This window comes from Mercenaria mercenaria, chromosome 1 (genome assembly GCF_021730395.1).
Source record: "Mercenaria mercenaria strain notata chromosome 1, MADL_Memer_1, whole genome shotgun sequence".
In the NCBI taxonomy this organism is placed as follows: domain Eukaryota; kingdom Metazoa; phylum Mollusca; class Bivalvia; order Venerida; family Veneridae; genus Mercenaria; species Mercenaria mercenaria.
Window position 1 is genome coordinate 24,081,539 of NC_069361.1, and position 18,192 is coordinate 24,099,730.

The following is an 18,192-nucleotide window of genomic DNA, read 5'->3' on the forward strand; positions in this document are numbered from 1 at the left end:
GTTGTCCATTGTCATGAGCTGATAGCCCAGGTTCCATAACCCTTTTTGCAATTTTACAAAAAGATGCCCCCTTTTCGACTTTAATATTCATTCTATTGACAAGACTGTTGAATGGTCGAGCGTTGCTGTCCTCCGACAGGTCTTTATTTTATTATCATCTATTTTCGACTGAAAGTGCCATATCAAGTGTATATCTGCGATACTTTTCTATTGCGATTCAAGAGTACACAAAGAGGACTTTACTACTTTCTAACGATTGAAGATTTACTTTTGGCACATTGTTCGATTTTCATTTGACTGATAATTTGTGTTAAAATCATACGTTCCCCTTCAGGGTTTTTTGTTGCAGCTGCAAAATTTGAAGAAAAAAAAAACAAAAACAAAAACGTTGCAGTTTATATTTCGAAACTTTCGAATTTCGTAGGTTGATGTACTCGCACCTCCCAACGTAAAAGGTTGTTACTATACCTGTCCATTATTAACCTGTACCTGTCCATTCTTAAAGTATCCATTTTTTAAGAATGGATAGTTACAGGTTAATAATGGACAGGTATAGTAAAATAATCATGTGTATAGAGCGGTATCGGTACAATAACCTATATAATGGACAAAAATAACAAAGGATTACATCACAACCGTGTTTTAATAATTGGGTTAATAGGTAACATGTGAAGTGTTATGTGTCTCTGGTCATTTTTTTTTGAAAACAGTTTCAATAAATGAACAAACTGATATGGATTTGTTCATTAATAAACGATCGTATGATTGTTTCGTATGATTGTTTTACTAGTTGATATCACAGCATTCATCGACAGTCATAAATAAATTATCCCTAGGCTCACTTTCCTTCCTGATATTTTCTGCACTGGGAAATTGTATACACACAGGAAAAGTAAAATAAACATGAACACATCAGATTCAATTATATAACCTGTGAAAGTTTCGTGAAAAAGAACAAGGATAAATATCCAACACGGAAAGCCACGTTCCAAAAACGCAGTCTCCCTAAACGTTAATCCAGCACGCACACATACGCACTCACATAAAGCAAATAGTGGGGACACCGCATTGGAACGGTCAGTGGCAAAACCACCACTGGGGAGCCTAAACCTGTTATGGTGAACCTAATCTCACTCTTAACCCCATCATGTTCCAATTCACAAGGCAGTGTAAATAAAAGTTATTTCCGCCAAGTGAAACCCTAACATACACCGAACCGCAAAATAAACGCAATACATTTCTTTTTTGAATATTTCCGCCGTAAATATATTTTACTAACCCAAACGTATTTTAATATTATTTATACATGTAAAATATTACTATGCCACTAAAATTTATTGAAATCATTGTACCGTGACACCTGACTGTCACAACAATACGAAAAGCACGTTTTGCACGTGCGTGCTGAAAGTAAGTATTACTAAATTATTTTTTAAAAAATCGCTAATTTCGTGACCTGTTACGATTTTGCAATTAAAAAAACACCCCGAAAAGATTTTTGCCACGACTTCCGGATAATTTGCGAAATCAGACTGTCGGAATGCTACATGCCGGAATGTCCACGAGACGTATAGCTGCAGCATTAGGTTGTCATGCTTTGACGATTGTAAGACTCCATCTGCGTCTATTACAAACTGGTAATGTTCAGGATCGACCAAGGACAGGATGTCCCAAACTGACAACACCGGCACAAGACGCACAGGTGCAAGCTGCCCACCGTCAGGACAGATTCCTCAAAGCCACAACTACCGCCAGCAATACTATTGGTATTAATGGATGAGTCTCATATACATGTACAAAACATTGCAATCATTCTTTATTTTAAATAAATAACCAGTTATATGTATCAACCTTGTTGGTATCAATTGAACAAATAACTCAATGAAGTCATATTAATAATATTTCATATGCGATTCGGTGCACTACTTCATACAATGATACAAATAACGTAATGTGCATGTACTTGTACTAATTGCATATTTGTTCATTATAGACGTAACGTCAGCGATGATACGATATGCCGTCGGCTATATGCTATTGGTTTCAAGGCTAGACGCCCGAAGAAAGGATTGATTCTCACTACTAGACATCGGCAGCGGCGTTTGAACTGGGCTACGAGACATCTTCGATTTACCCGCAGGCAATGGGGTCAAGTGCTATTTTCGGACAAATCCAAGGTCAACGTCAACCGGCTGGATGGACGTGTACGTGTTTGGCGCGCACGTGGTGAGCGAGTAGCAGATCAGTGTGTACAAAGGTATGACCGGTGGGTTGGTGGAAACGTGCACATCTGGGCTGGTATGCCCCAATTTGGATGTATTAATCTAGTTATTCTCAACGGCAATGTCAACGCCCATAGGTACGTAAATGACGTTCTCCAACCGGAAGTGATCCCGTATATGCGACAATCCCATAACGGCAATCCCATAAATACAAAATTCTTATAGAATCGCTGTTATTGCGACATAAAATAAAGGTTATTGCGCTTCCATCTCCTCTCCTGGGGATGCTCTAGAATAGATTAAACTGATTAAATATATGTAGCGTATGATGTGGTTAAAATGACTTCAGATGTACATGCAATAAACAAGTCTTTCGTTGTTTGAAAATAAGACATGCTGGTATCAAGGCGTTGTGTTGGGATTATTACTGTCTTATTTTTTGTTTGTTCATTATACAAGTACATACTGAATATCGGGTAATAAAGAGCTCCTGAATGATAAACTTTATTTCATATAATTATCAATTATCTACTGCAGTTATAATATATTATTATCAGGTCTTCTGGTTTTCCGAAATATCATATGGTTACGCGTCTTGGGCTGGCCTCATCGAAACGGTATAACAATAGGATTTTACAACGAAAACTAGCTAAATATACGATTTTTCCAAATACAGAAAGTGTATGGTTTCAAGCTTCTCATTTCATTATAAAAGCAATTGACTTATGAAAAGAGAACACTAGAGAGATATTTTGCTCCTTAAACCGCGCCATCATTAATGAACACAAAGTGTTCAATGGCGCGAAATGGAACAAATCTAGAAACAAGAGTGCCAGAATGTCACAATATACGCCCGTCACAGCAAATTTCTTTACTCTAGCTGCTGTATTGCAAATGAATTTTAATTTTGTGGTTGCTTAATAATCATTGTAAGTCTTTTGTTTTTCTAAGTCCACAAAAGAACTCCTTACCAGGTAGAGAGACCTTAAAATACACCTAAAATTTGAAAGTAACATCTATGTTGTACCACAGAAAAGTGGTCTTGGTTTTTCCCTACGACTGGTAATGAAAAAGTAACAATATAAGCTATTCATAGTAACAACAAAGGGAAGTAATTCTAAAGAAAGGAACTGCGCATGACACTTCGTCTCATGATGATGCATAATTGTGCCAAGTTACATCAAAATCCCTCCATGCATGAAGAAGAAATGCTTCGGACAAAGTCATTCTTGTATCTGACCTTTGGCCTCTAAGTGTGACCTTGACCTTTGACCTAGGGACCGGGTTCTTGCGCATGACACTCCGCCTCGTGGTGGTGAACATTTGTGCAAAGTTATATCAAAATCCCTCTATGCATGAAGAAGAAATGCTCCGGACAAGGTTTTCATTCTTGTATCCTTTGACCTCTATGTTTGACCTTGACCTTAGACCTGGCACCTATATCTACTTGTCTAACCCTATACCAAATATTTGAGAAAAGAGATGACCGTGCTAATTCATCCATTTTATTCATTAAATTAAGCCATCCCTAACGATCTTTTCCATTTTCAAAAATTGAAAACGTATACCTTCAAGGTCGCCGTTCTTTTAAAAAGCCGTTACAGTTAGAGATGCCTAAACGAATACTCCCTGAAGCATTCAAAAAGTATGAAAACTTTCAGGTCGGCTGCATATTTTTTTTTTTTTAAAAAAAAAAGGTAAACTCCCGTTATTAGAATTTTTTTATTTTTTGGTGAAAATTGCATTATAAAATAATGAACTGCTCTCGTATTTTCTGGTTAAATACTTGTAAGTTTCTCGTCCAACAGAAGTTCATTTCAATACAGTGTTTGGAAGAGTGACGCTTCAGCTCTCCGCGAGCAATAACGGTAATCATTTCACCAAACGACGAATGAAAAGTGTCCTGTAGATCTGACGTCATGTAACAGTGCACAGGTTAATCAAATTTTGGATAAGATAATTTGATACAGCTATTAGATTAAGGTTTCCAACATGATATCAAACCTTTCATCGAAGTTCACGCGATAACATTAAAACATCTGAAATAGCCCGTTTTCAGCGCATTGGCAGTAACACTTTGACATTTAGTAACTGTTGTATTTCTACATGTTCAATACATCGAAGCCGAAGACACTACTCACTTGATAGACTAGAGCATAAAATAAGTTGAAACACTTGCGCCAGAAAAGAAATCATGTTTTTCTTTTATCTGAAAAAAATGTGTGTATGTGACATATTTCTAAAGCTTTGAAAAATTCAGCTTAAAATATGGAAATATCTTTATTCTTATTACTGGTAAATCTCTCAAAAATTTGATAAACTGACTAAAAAATTGCCTTTCGCTTAGTGTCATTTAAGAAAGCTTGCTTGCAGGAAAAATTATGATGATACTTTTTAAAAATTGACGTTTGACCAAATTCTTCATACTAAAAAGTATTTGAACCTCATGTTCAGACTTACCTTAAGATGAGTTTTTGACTGATAAAATCTATGAAAAGATCCTTTGGAAGCATAGAATGCAACCAAGCAAAATAATAGCAGACTCGGTTTGATTGAGTCTGTTCATGAGAGGTAATGAAATGTGCAACACCTCTCTCGCCCCCTAGCACCGGCTTAAGCGGAACTCTATTACACATGTACTGAATGGACTCCCAAAGGATCATGATCCCAAAGGACCAGAAAATATAACAACATTGAATCCATGTACGGGGAAACTTTTTACTGCCGCCACACGGCACTGAAAGATTGACTAAATGAGACAAATATACTTAGTCTATTACAGGATAGATACGCAATCACAACTCACATCAAATAATTCTAAACACGTTATCAATAGTATGTCCGTGCGAGTGGCTGAAACTAAAATTTATTGCAATAAATTGCAATGCTTGCAAACGTTGATAGTAAAAAAATACTTATTCCTGTGGCATGGTATTTGTACAGATGCTATATGTTACCTGCACATACATAAGAATAAATTGATATTTGATAGGTTACCGTATTTACACTGTCCGTATTAAATATTGACATATTCCATTTAAAAGACGATTTTAAGAATTCAGTTGCATTGTGTTCATGTCATCTTCATTGACATGCTGCCAACATAAAAAAGTTTCTTTTAAATACATGTACCGTACTAAGCTTCTCTGCGTTTCAGAATTGATTAGAATTAAATTCCAATGAAACACCAGTTAATGTAACGAGCTGGTAGACTATTTCTGTTAATCATTTATGATCGATCTAACGTTCAATATGTTCACAGACTGCACCTATTGAAACTCGTCTAATAGGCGGGTGAGACAAGGGCAATCAGTACACTTCTATAATCACTTATTAGTCATAACTAATGGCTACGACAGCAGTAGAGAAATCTATTTCAATACGGTTAATCACAAATTGTAGGAATGTCTAAAATATTACAATCCAACATGTAGGCGTCTTTATCAAACAGCAAAGTGTACATACAATTGATGCCGAATATATACTAAATTTTGTTTTTTTGTACTTAGATACAAATGTTCGTAGACTACCTAACTTGTCAGTCTTAAACTATAAAATGTTCTTAAATTGAGTACATATACATACACGTCTATGAAATAGTTACTTGCCAATAAAATATACTAAAAACTATTGAATAGATATTTTTTGAATACTAATTATTATACAAGAAAGTGTTTTACAGGATGAAATCAATATTATAACGAAATTAGATTATTGACGTAATACAACATTGATTTTCTTTTCTAGGACAAAAATATATGATTATAGAATAAAACATAAATATTGCTTATTTAATTTTGCAATGTTTGACAAGCTATAGATATAATTTGGTTGCTAATTATAGTCTCATGTCATAATATCTCGCCTGATGATCGCAGATGATCTTATATTGTTATTCAATTTCAAAAAAAAAAAAAAGCAATGCCAAGGAAAGTAAAGTTAATGGGTTAAACGTATTGTTTCAAAAATCATATAAACATGTAAAATATTCATTCTCAATGAAGAATGGACAAACCAGAATATTGGCTTTCCGTTCAGTGATACATTGCATGGTTTGTTAAATCTCTTATTTTTGGCATGTGTTAAACATACACCTGAAGGATTTCATAGAAACTACAAGAACATCAGTTTAAGACGTGTCTTATTTTAATATTTCTCAAGGAGAGTCTAAAGATAAACCTTCGAAAGGCAGAACCTTTCATCATGTACGTTGAGATGTTTTCATCCAATGAATAAATTATTGGGTTCAGTTTCTTTTCTTTTGATTATAGCTGGAGGATCGATACCAATCTTTGAGATGCAACTTTCTATATCTTACTTTGAATTCAACATGCAACACGGCTATGTCACAGCAGTATGCATTGAAACAATTGAAAGTATTTACCATAGGAATGGTAGTTTTTGTAAGACAATGTATCGCCTAAGCTCTCATACACAATGTGTCTTGGTGTTGTTATTATAAATAGGTATTTCGATTACTTTCAGAGTTCTGCTAAAACTGATGATAAGGGTATGAGGCTTTTTATCTCTCATGAACAATAACAATCAAACCGAGCATACTATCATTTTGCTTGATTTCGAAAAGCATGACTATAAGACAAAAAGATAAAATTCATGAAAGTTTTACAAAACTATTATTTCATAAGAGAATCCTTCGGAAGCATAGAATGCAAGTACGTGGAGACTCACGGCACTGTGATAGTTGATAAAAGCTGTAAGAGGATGCTTTAGAAGCGACCAAGAAAAATAATAGCAGAAGTGGCCAATATAATATCATAAAAAAAATGTGAAAACTTACAGAAATTTTGGTATTCTACCTTTGTTCTTACGAGGCGAGAAAAACATTTTTTTTTTCTGCGCGCTGATAAGTCTTGTAAATGTCATGCAAATTATGCATTATTTACCATAAGGCAAGAAAAAACTATGTATGGTCATAAAAGCTGCAACTGGTAGGGTTTATTATTTCTCATGGTGAGCCAGTGAAAGTCCCAAACCAAAATGTATGAAACACTCTATTGCTAGCTTAGTCCGATACCATGTATATGTCTTTCGCACTAATTCTACGCTGATCGTTCTAGAACCAGAACTACTTTGTGATCGCCCAGCATTAAACATATGCCACAATACCAGTTGCAACAGGAATTTGCTCCTGGGGCGATAGCACTGTAGTTCAAACTGCTAACCACCACGCCACTGATTCCTTATCTTTAACGATGTTTTATGGAAAATGTAACATTTCGCGCTCTTGAGATTGAACTTTTATAAAAAGTCAAACCTCACAAACCCGCCCGCTTAGCTCAATAGGTAGAGCGTCGGTCTACGGATCGCGGGGTCGTGAGTTCGATCCTCGGGCGGGGCGTATGTTCTCCGTGACTGTTTGATAAACGACATTGTGTCTGAAATCATTAGTCCTCCACCTCTGATTCATGTGGGGAAGTTGGCAGTTACTTGCGGAGAACTGGTTTGTACTGGTACAGAATCCAGGAACACTGGTTAGGTTAACTGCCCGCCGTTACATGACAGAAATACTGTTGAAAAACGGCGTTAAACCCAAAACAAACAAACAAACAAACAAACCTCAAATGTGGAACATTTAAGTAATATGAAGGAGTGATGGGAAATAATATCTCTACTTACAGATATTAGCATATGGGCCATTTTAAACCATAAATGCACAGAAGTATGAGAAAAACTCACAAAACAATTCAAAAGATATTAGCAATTCGACTGAGATAAATTGTATCGCATGTAACGAATGTTTTCAAGTAACAAATATAGACTTAAAATCAACAAATGACATAAAACATGTTATTACTTTTCAGTGAAGAGTGTTTTATAAGATTTCACTCGCTTGAAATAACACATATTAAATATACATACTAGTAGTGAATACTTTGTATTCATAAAATCGTCACATAATAATGTATATCCTATTAGAGGATATTTGTGGGGTTTTTTTTTTTTTCAGTGTATAAAAAAATATCCGAAATATAGCTCTTACCAAGTGAACACCACACGAGTGGTGTAGTTCATGAGTGAAATATACTCACTTATTCCATAAACGTCTTAGCTATAAACTATATTATAATTTTAAACTAATTCTGATGCACGCTATTCCATTTGTAATACGCATTTGAAGTGGCTATGCGATGACATTATTCCTAGTATATAGTCGCACACGTTTAGCGTATTGCCAAACCCCTGATATGTCTGAACAAAACATTACTCTGGCAATTTGCTTGAGATTGAAAGTCATAAATTCTTTTTTGTTGATTGGTGTTTTCTGAACTCAGGAATATTTCTTCAGATCTTAACGAAGCACAGGTCTTCAGTAACTAAGTTACTGAAACATACGTCGATACCAAATGAAATTAGCTAGATAGTAGACAGGTCTTTAGAATCATGACTTCTGTGATAGAGATGATTTTATTGTGAAGTTTTCGATAATAGAAGTTGGCAAACAACAGTTTTTGCGTATTTGCCTTAGTGAGTTACTCATTAATAATACGTTGTAGACAATTTTGTGTGAAATGTTTATATTTGACCAGGAGATGTTCTAATAATGATCGTCAGACACAGCCTGCAAATCAATAGAGCTTACCATTGTCTCGTTCCTACGATTGGGGGTCTATAGATATTAGTTAAATGTAACAAATCAGTATTTATTATACTTATGGTGGGAAGGTTAGGAGCAATCTGATGTGAGTGTTTATATATGAAATGAGCAGTTACTGATCATTGTAAGCTTTTGACGTAGTCATTATATTTATATACTTCAACATGACCGTTCCAAGTGTTATTTCTAGCATTGATCCGGCAGAAGTCTTCCAAGTGGTACACATTCATACTGTTGTACCAGTTTAGTTCATGGATAAATTTTTAATCAACACCCAGTTCGCGGCAAAACATACATTGTCAGTTTCTATAAAGTCATTGTGAATTGCACGTTAAAAGGTAGTCATTAATCACTGTTGTTGTGCATGAAACACTTTTCTAAATAAAAAAAAAACAATCTACTTTAAATCAAATTTAGAGATGTAAAATGCGAATACATTTACGTCTAAACAAAAAATACAGCTTTTAAATTTACGTTCTTGAGTTGCCTCTTGTGTTTATTGTCATTGGCAGAAGGAAAGAGATAAATCAACAATAATATTCTTCAAGGATGGTATTCTGAAATATTAATCAAACAGCAATGTTGTTCAAACATCTATGAACCATCATGTCTATGAAAAGAAGCACAAAATACAAAATCACTTGAATGACATGGTAAGTTGTACATGTATCTAATTCGTGCATACAAAGGAAAAACTGCATACTAGACAAATATCTTCAGAAGTAATTAAGAAGTCTAATTAAAAGCATATTACTAAAGACCTACATTTATACATATGTCTTAATGTCATAATATTATAAAGCGAAAATGTTTATGTTTATTGTTTTTAATATTATGCTTGTATTTTTGTACAATGTTTTCGTGTTTTGATTTTGATGAAGCCAGGAAAAATAACAGTTCATTTATATAAATATGAAAATGCCTGTATATAACATTCGGTTTGTTACAATTAGACACATTTGCAATCGGTGTGCAGTGTGTACATATCTAAATACACCCATGGTCAATTGACGTAATTTGTACCAGTAAATGTTTGAAGCAGCCTAGCAAAACCCCCATTTTTCGTTTTGTTTTGTGGGTATATGTTTTTATTGTTTCTTTTTTTTCATGCTGCAGTACTGTAATCGTGAATCATACTGCAATTTTAAGTGTGAAAATATTATCTTTCACGAAGCTAAGATATGCTATTATTACTTATCATCTTCAATGATGCATAGGTCGTGTCTAAGTTATCCCCAATACTTGATCTTCTATATGCAGTGTATATCCCATAGTGTCATACATGTCATATTTTACAAAAGATAATACTTTAATCTCTTAGACAATTGAATATTCAACATACATTTAAAAATTAACAACTCGTTGTTGATAATTTCATATTTTGTAAAATTAGGCTGGAAAATGTTGTGCTGCATTTTATTTTAGCAAATAACAAAGTACACAGTCATCTGAAATAACAGAGGTCGAATTTCAATTACATAAAACATTATCTTTTATCAGACATAACAATCTTGTGCAATACATCAGAGGTCATAGGACCGTGTTGCCGATACGAAAGAAGAACAATTACATCTTATAGCTATACAAATAGAAATAGCTAGTAACTCTTTCCTGTTCTCGTTTTTCATTATTTAATAAGGTTAACTTTTCGCTACGACATCTAAGTATTAAAAACTTAACGACCAATCAACACATTGAAAGAAACATGGTAAATATGTATAGCAGTAACTTCAAATACTAGTGTCTATGTTTTGCTCTGTACATAAATGTTTTAATAGTTATTTGAAATATGTATCATTTAATAAATAAGCCCCCGTATGAGATATATTGTCGTCTATTTGTCGGTCAATTGGAGATTTAGTATTGAACGCAGCAGAACAATTCCCTTGATAAATTGGGAGTACTCCTACAGCCAATCTAGATGATACGTTTTTCTTGTTGATAAATGTTTTATCTGGGTAAAATTGGTGATAAACAATGTAATATAGTTTCCAGCTGATTTCCTATCAATTAGCGTTGCATTGGATGGTACCAATCAATAGTATTAAGTAGATCGGACTCGATGGCATAAGTCTTGTCACAGATTTATTCACAAGTGATAAGTAAGAACAAAGAACAATCATCAAAATGAGTAATCCGATCTATAAGAAGACATTTAGAAGCATTAACCGCAACAAAGTAATAATAGCTTCGAAACAATCTTTGTTTCCTCTTTCATCCACTTAAGTGGACATCCCTTTTTTTCCACAGAAGGCCGTAAATAACACAGAGTTCAAGCAGAGGTGCAATTTTATGCCCACCAGATGGCCCATAAGGGCACTTGTTGCGAACAGTAGTCATGTCTGTCAGTTGAATACTTAGAAGTTTAGAATGCGAACAAGCAAATATTAGTATATTCGCTTTGACTGAGTCAGTTCTGGGAGAGTACCATAATCTGCAATATCATTTACGTTTTCTAGTGCGGGCTGACATGGACGTCTAGTAAACAGTTACTTCACTTATTCAGAACAAAACTAATAAGATGACTCAGTAACTGAAAATGAAAAACGACTTATAGATTGAAACAAATTCTTCCGACATACGAAAACACAGTTGAAGAAAGATATCAAGAGGAATTTCAACAAGGCAAGTAGTGTTTCTTACCTGGGTAAGTACAAATCTCCCCTGGAGCAGTTGAAACATTCATATAATATGATGTGGTATTGGCAAAGGTAGACGATAACGACGACAGTATTTTACTGTTGTTAATCGTCGTTGTAAGGATGTTTTGGTCAGTCGTTGAGATACCTTGAATGGCATCGGTTATGATAGAAGAAAGGGTTGAAGTTGTAGAAATATGACCGGATGTATCCCCATTTGCGTAGGAGTCTCCGGAACTGTTACTTGACATCTGAAAAGAAGAACATACTAACTTATTATGTCTAGTTTGATAATAACATTGCCGAACACGATCATCAATATAGTTACTGCTAGGAATTACTATTGCCACATTCATACAGTAATGGTAAATATGTACATAATACAAAGCGAACAATGGCATGTAAACACTCTTCTGATCCGGAAGTCTAATATTTAAGCTCTAACATGAAATCACTTGACGCCCACAATTATACCATAAACCGTCAGACTATTCCCAAATCAGAAACTATGTACATACGTGTTTTGCTAAATGAGACACACGGGGTATCATCTCATGTAAGAAATGATATATATCAGGACCATGTTTAAAGGTCCATTACTAAGGGAAAGTGAGTTGGCAATTTTTTTCATAGCCAGTGCATAGACTTCTGCAAGACACTAAATAATGAAGATTGGCAGGTCAAAATTTACAGAAGGTCTTTGGAACTCAAAGAAATGTATGTGTATTATGTTGAAATTTCAATGAATCGACAGAATGACCCCCCAGGTCTTTTTAACTTTCTTCATACTTCATAGAAAAATAATTGTACATATACTGCGATTTATTTCGAATTTCTACATACCAACTTTCATTTTCCAATAAAATGAAATAGTTTCTGTGCTTTTTAAAAGAAATTAAAATGTTCACATTCCTTAGTATTGGACCTTTAATATATCTAAAGAAGACGAAGCGGCTAAACAACTGCGGAATAAACGTTTCAAATTAGCGATTCTGCAATATCATTTCATTTCTGAAATGTTTTTGATATGTATAAGTAGATCAAATGTGGTAGCAATCTTTCTCGTATTCTAGTTTCAGAAAGTGTTTTCAACAGTTATGAAAAGAAAACAAGAAATATCTTTTAAAAAGAAGGCTGCAGTGTAGTTGGAAAATATGTTATGCATAAATTTGGTAATTGTTTGTTCTTGAAAAACTTGACTTTGAAGGTATTATGAAAGGGATCCATAATAAAATGAAAAAGGTCCAGAGATGGACAATGTGATAAAAGAGTTTGTAGGTCAACGTGAAATGTTTATACATCAATGTAAATGACTAGAAGTATTGTGTGTGACATTCAAAGAAATCCATCTTCAAATGATAGAGTATGAGCAATGTAACACTTTGTGATAGACATTTTGTCTCGGATATCTTGTTTACGTCTGACGAGGCTACTCTTGTTTTGAAGATCTATCCACAATGAAACATATAACGAAAACCGCATGTTATTCGTAATTATACAAGAAAGCTATGGTCACGGGACTGAAACACCTGACGTAAACAAAACCATTATTCGGTAACCGGGGAGCAGTTTCGAATTGTGGTTCCGGTCGATTCTTCTTAAATATTCGGATACCTTTATTCAAAGCGCATTTTTATTAATGTTTTAATTATTGAAAGTAAATTTTTAAAGAAATCAACATGTACATATATTTACTCTAAATAGCAGATGCAAATATTTGGCTACACCTAGATTCATCAATTTTGTGAGTCATTTCTTTTAGATACAAATTAGAACGAAACAATTCTTTTCTAGTGCAAACGACAGTAAGTGTCTTTGACCTCCTTTTTTCTCCTAAAATCACTGAATGACAGACACTTTGTTCCCTAAGGGTTGATTTGTATAAAACATGACCTTATTGTATTGAAGTTCACAAACGAGTGAAAGGGATATGTTTAAAGGAAACAATCCAAAATTTCTTGATTATCAGAGTTATCATAATGCCTATCCCTTTAGAGGTGAACACATACGTCCAAACTGATAATATCCTTTTGTGCTATATTATAAAGGAAAGCAGAAGTGCTGCTACTTTTGTTTTTATTACCTATAACAACAGTTGAAAATCAACTGCTTGAAACCTACAAGAAAAGAAGAAAAAAGAAACGCTTTCATTCCTTTCACTTTCAGCAAAGCAACCAAAACCGTGATAACTACTTTCGTTTCGGACATACCTTTCAGATCTATTCCAAACATGCTGTATTTGAGATAAAAATCATCTAAAGTAGTGCCTATTTATAGCTGAACATCAAACAAGGAAAATTCTTGCATTGAAATAATTGTAGTTTTCTACATGTAACAGAAAATATTGTCACCAAAATTCCTTCTATACCTGGTACACTAAATCTTTTGCGCCTGAAAACCACACCTTCAACTTCAATGAATTTTCTTGCTAACATGCACAACGTAGACATCTATAGCAAAGTGACTGTACATCCATGTAGGGTGAAATGCGTCGGCAACCATTCATAAAAACTACTTACAGTTCACGGGATTAATGTTACAACTAGCTGTCCATACGGGGTCGTGAGTTCAATCCTCGGGCGGGGCGTAAGTTCCCTGTGACTATTTGATAAACGACATTGTGTCTGAAATCATTAGTTCTCCACCACTGAATTATGTGGGGAAGTTGGCAGTTACTTGCGGAGAACAGGTTTGTACTGGTACAGAATCCAGGAACACTGGTTAGGTTAACTGCCCGCCGTTACATGACTGAAATACTGTTGAAAACGGCGTTAAATCCAAAACAAACAAACAAAACATATATCATGATGTTCACCCATACACTTTTAAAATAGTCCAACTGACTATGTATATACAATGTATATCCAATGTTCACTTTTTAGAATTGTGCAGATGGTACAAAGCTGGACTGCTGATTTGAAGGCGTCCAAACTTGCAGAAGTTACACAAGATTCTAGTAGAGATCCAGGCAATCACAGTTCTTGGAAAGAAAGAATATCTGTATACATTTATTCTAGTTGTATACGGAATAAACTTTAAACAATGACTTCCCCGTTTGGATCGAACTTGTGCAAATTCAGGATGGTAATTGACTGGTACTGCTATGAAACCATTCACAACTTAGTACATTAAAGAAACATCGGACCATGTCCTGCGCTGTTCTAGTGACGGCCATTGTAGTTTTTGAATGATTGGAGTCACGCTGGTTGGATTGAGTCTACTATACGGTTGACTCGTTACCCAGCGAGCTGCATTTTGTTGTACCTGTTCGATTTGTTTAATCTGTGTCTTTTGATGAGGGTTCCATATTGTTGACGCATATTCTAATTTAGGTCTCACTAGGCTGGTGTATGCTTTTTCTTTCACTTTTGGCGGACAATATCTAAGATTCCGTCTAAGGAAACCTAGAACACTTGATGACTTCTTTGTGATGTTATCGATATGTAAGTTATATTTCAAAGTGTTGGTCAGCTCTACTCCTAAGTAGGGATGGTGTTCTACTGTTTCAAGTGTTTCTCCTTTCATTTAATATACATATTGCCTTTTCTTTGATGTTGAGAATTGCATGATGGCACACTTTTTTACATTAAACTCCATTTGCCAGATGTCACTCCAATGTTCAAGTTTGCTTAGATCTTGTTGTAATAGATGGTTGTCAGAAATAGATTTAATTACCCGATAAATGACACACTCGTCAGCAAATAAACGTATGATTGATGTGATGTCATCTGCGATATCGTTAATATATATTAAGAATAACATTGGGCCGAAAACAGTTCCTTGAGGCACTCCAGATGTAACCGTTGTTGTCTCTGATGTTCCATTATCAACAACTACCTGTTGTTTTTTATCCTTGAGAAATGAGTCAATCCAGATCCGGGTGTTGCCTTGTATTCCATAATATTCTAACTTGTGGGATAATCTACTATGTGAAACCTTATCGAAAGCTTTTGAAAAATCTAAGATGGCCATGTCTATCTGGTTGCCATTGTTAACTTTTCTTGCTACGTTGTCAGTTGTCATGAGTAATTGTGATTCACAAATTCTTTTTGCACGAAATCCGTGCTGGTTATTATGGAGAATGTTTTCTGAGTCCAGATGGTCCATTATTTGAGACACCACTATGTATTCTAACATTTTTGAAACAATCGCTGTTAATGAAACTAGGCGGTAATTCTCTGTTTTAGTTCTATCACCCTTCTTAAAGATCGGAACTACATTAGCTTCTTTCCAGTCCAATGGTATTTCACCTGTGTTCATTTTTAACACCATGTTCAATAATTTTAATTTCTTCCATCGGTTTATGCGGAGATGCCCCTTTGTTCGGAAAGTTAGAAAAATTTTCACGTGTGAACACTGACGTAAACTGTTTATTCAAAAGGTTGGCTTTCCTTTCAGCTGTGTCTGCAACCACCCGTTTGCTTTTAATGTACCTATACACATAGTGTCTTGTTTTCTAGCTTTAATGTATCTCCAAAAACGTTTAGAAGTTGTATCTTGTTGTTCTGTGTCAAGAAGATTGTTCAAGTATTTATGGTAATCTCCGTGTAATTTGTTTCTAACTTTCACTCTACAGAATTTAAATTCATCAGAGTTTAGGTTGTTATTTCGTACCCGTTTATACATTCTTTTCTTTTTCCAGATCTTTCGCTTTGTTTCTTTACTTAGCCACGGAATGTCTTGTTTTTCCTTCTGTTTTCTGGTTGGTACAGATGTGTTCATATTTTCAAATAAAGCCTTTTTAAATTTCAGCCAATTTTCGTGTACACTCACTTTTGATATAAAATGCAGTATGTACTACTGGCTCTATGACCGTACACAGTTCTATATGTGAATTTATAAAGGATAGTATTTTAAGGGATTTATATTCTATTTATTTGACATACTTATTAATTCATTTAGACAAACTAATATATAAACATATACCTTTAAACCTGTAAAATCGTTACATTATCATTACAATTTGCTTCCTTTTGGATCTATTTGTTTATAGTAAATGAAATAGCTTGCTTAAGGCTACCGTAATTTAACACTTTATCATCATCATTAAATAACAATCTCAATGTAATGAGAGATATTTGCAGTCTATTTGCATCAACATTTTTACATTAATCAGTGTACTGAGAGACAATTATTCTCTTTTACCTCACATATCAAAAGATTGGTTTCCATTGATCTGGCAAAATGTGAAAAAGTATAAGGCTCTATCTCTTTGTTTTTCGCCCGATGTAATTAAACATTGATATGCATTATTACGCATACAATTTCAGTTGTTCCTGTACATATAGCGTGACGTGTAGCGAGGCACAGCGAAGTTTATTATTTTTTAAACACGATCAATCTTCCATGATACCTAACTGAATAAAACATAACTTAATTTCTTCATGGGAAATTACTAACCAATTTAGGTGATTCCCAATTCCATTGAAGATTTTATCATCTGAATTTTAGTTATCAACAAATTGCTGCCAAACTGTTTCAACTGTTAAAAGAATGAAGCCTGGGTGTATGAAGATTTTTTTACACTTCTTTTGAAATATATATATGTACGAACAAAACTCGGTTTAGATCATGGGGATAGTCATATGTGCTTTATTTGATACTAGTGTTTTAGAGTTGTTTATTATTAAGATCTATAATTATAGTGTTTCAATTTACAATAAGTCGGTATTAATGAAGCAAATGAATAATGTCAAGTATGTAATGAACACTGTATAGGTTTGGCGTATAATTATACACATATATCATCATTTACAAATGCGTCATTTATACTGAATCAATCGAATACGAATAGTAGGGACAATATTGAAAAGAATTACTGGAATAACTCGCGAATTTGTGGTGCAACCTTAACATAATGATTCACCGGCGAAAACAATTATTGGCGGATCAATCAAAGCAATTACTCATCTTTCCTTTAACAGCCGTCCGTTATGAATATTGTTATATTGTCGCATGTTAAATTAAAAAAATATATATATACTGTTTCATAGATAGTGCTAGAATCCAGTGTAATAATTGAATTTAAATAAGTTATCCGCCAAAGGTTGGCTTGTCTTTAAAACTTTTTTTTTTTAAAAATGTGTATTATATTGATTGTACACAACATGTATAATAATTATATAAATACGAACTAAATACTGTTTAAACCAAAATTGAATATGCTCTTTTCCCTCTATTAAACGGCAACTTGGACACGGATAATTTCTTACTAATTTTACTAATTACTTACTTCCTAATTAGACAAATAACTTACACAAATAATACATGAATTAAGCAATAATATACAGCAAAAGAGTGCTTTAACACTGTTTATGCACGATGGGTGGTTATACGTCGGGCGTAATAATTTCACAAGGGCGCAACCCGAGTGAAATTATTTGTAGGACGTATTACCACCCGAGTGTATAAATAATGTTAAAACACGGTTGTGCTATAAATATTTCGATTCTAATATACCCTTAATCTATTAAAACAGTAGATAAAATATAGAAGCGCTCTTTCTTGGCCGCAACAAAAACCTTGACGTCACCGCACGTTAGCGTAACGTCATTCTAGCGTAAGTGTTTTAACAGAGACAAACATATTAGAATTAATTTTAACATATAAAACAATACTCCAATAACAATTTTTTATTTGAATATATATTTCTTTCCGTGTTTGAAAGCAACTGATATTTATGCTTAAGCATAAAATGTGTATTCAGCATATGAAT

General features: G+C 34.2%; 1 protein-coding gene across 2 annotated transcripts in view; it reads right to left on the reverse strand.

The window, feature by feature from the left end:
- The window catches only part of LOC123543652 (sodium/potassium/calcium exchanger 3-like), a 68,051-nt gene that overhangs the window by 30,182 nt on the left and 19,677 nt on the right, over positions 1-18,192 (reverse strand). For both annotated transcript variants that reach the window (XM_045329728.2, XM_045329723.2), the window contains exon 2: positions 11,482-11,728. In XM_045329728.2, coding sequence (XP_045185663.2) covers positions 11,482-11,728 — 247 coding nt within the window. The remainder of the gene's footprint in view (positions 1-11,481; positions 11,729-18,192) is intronic.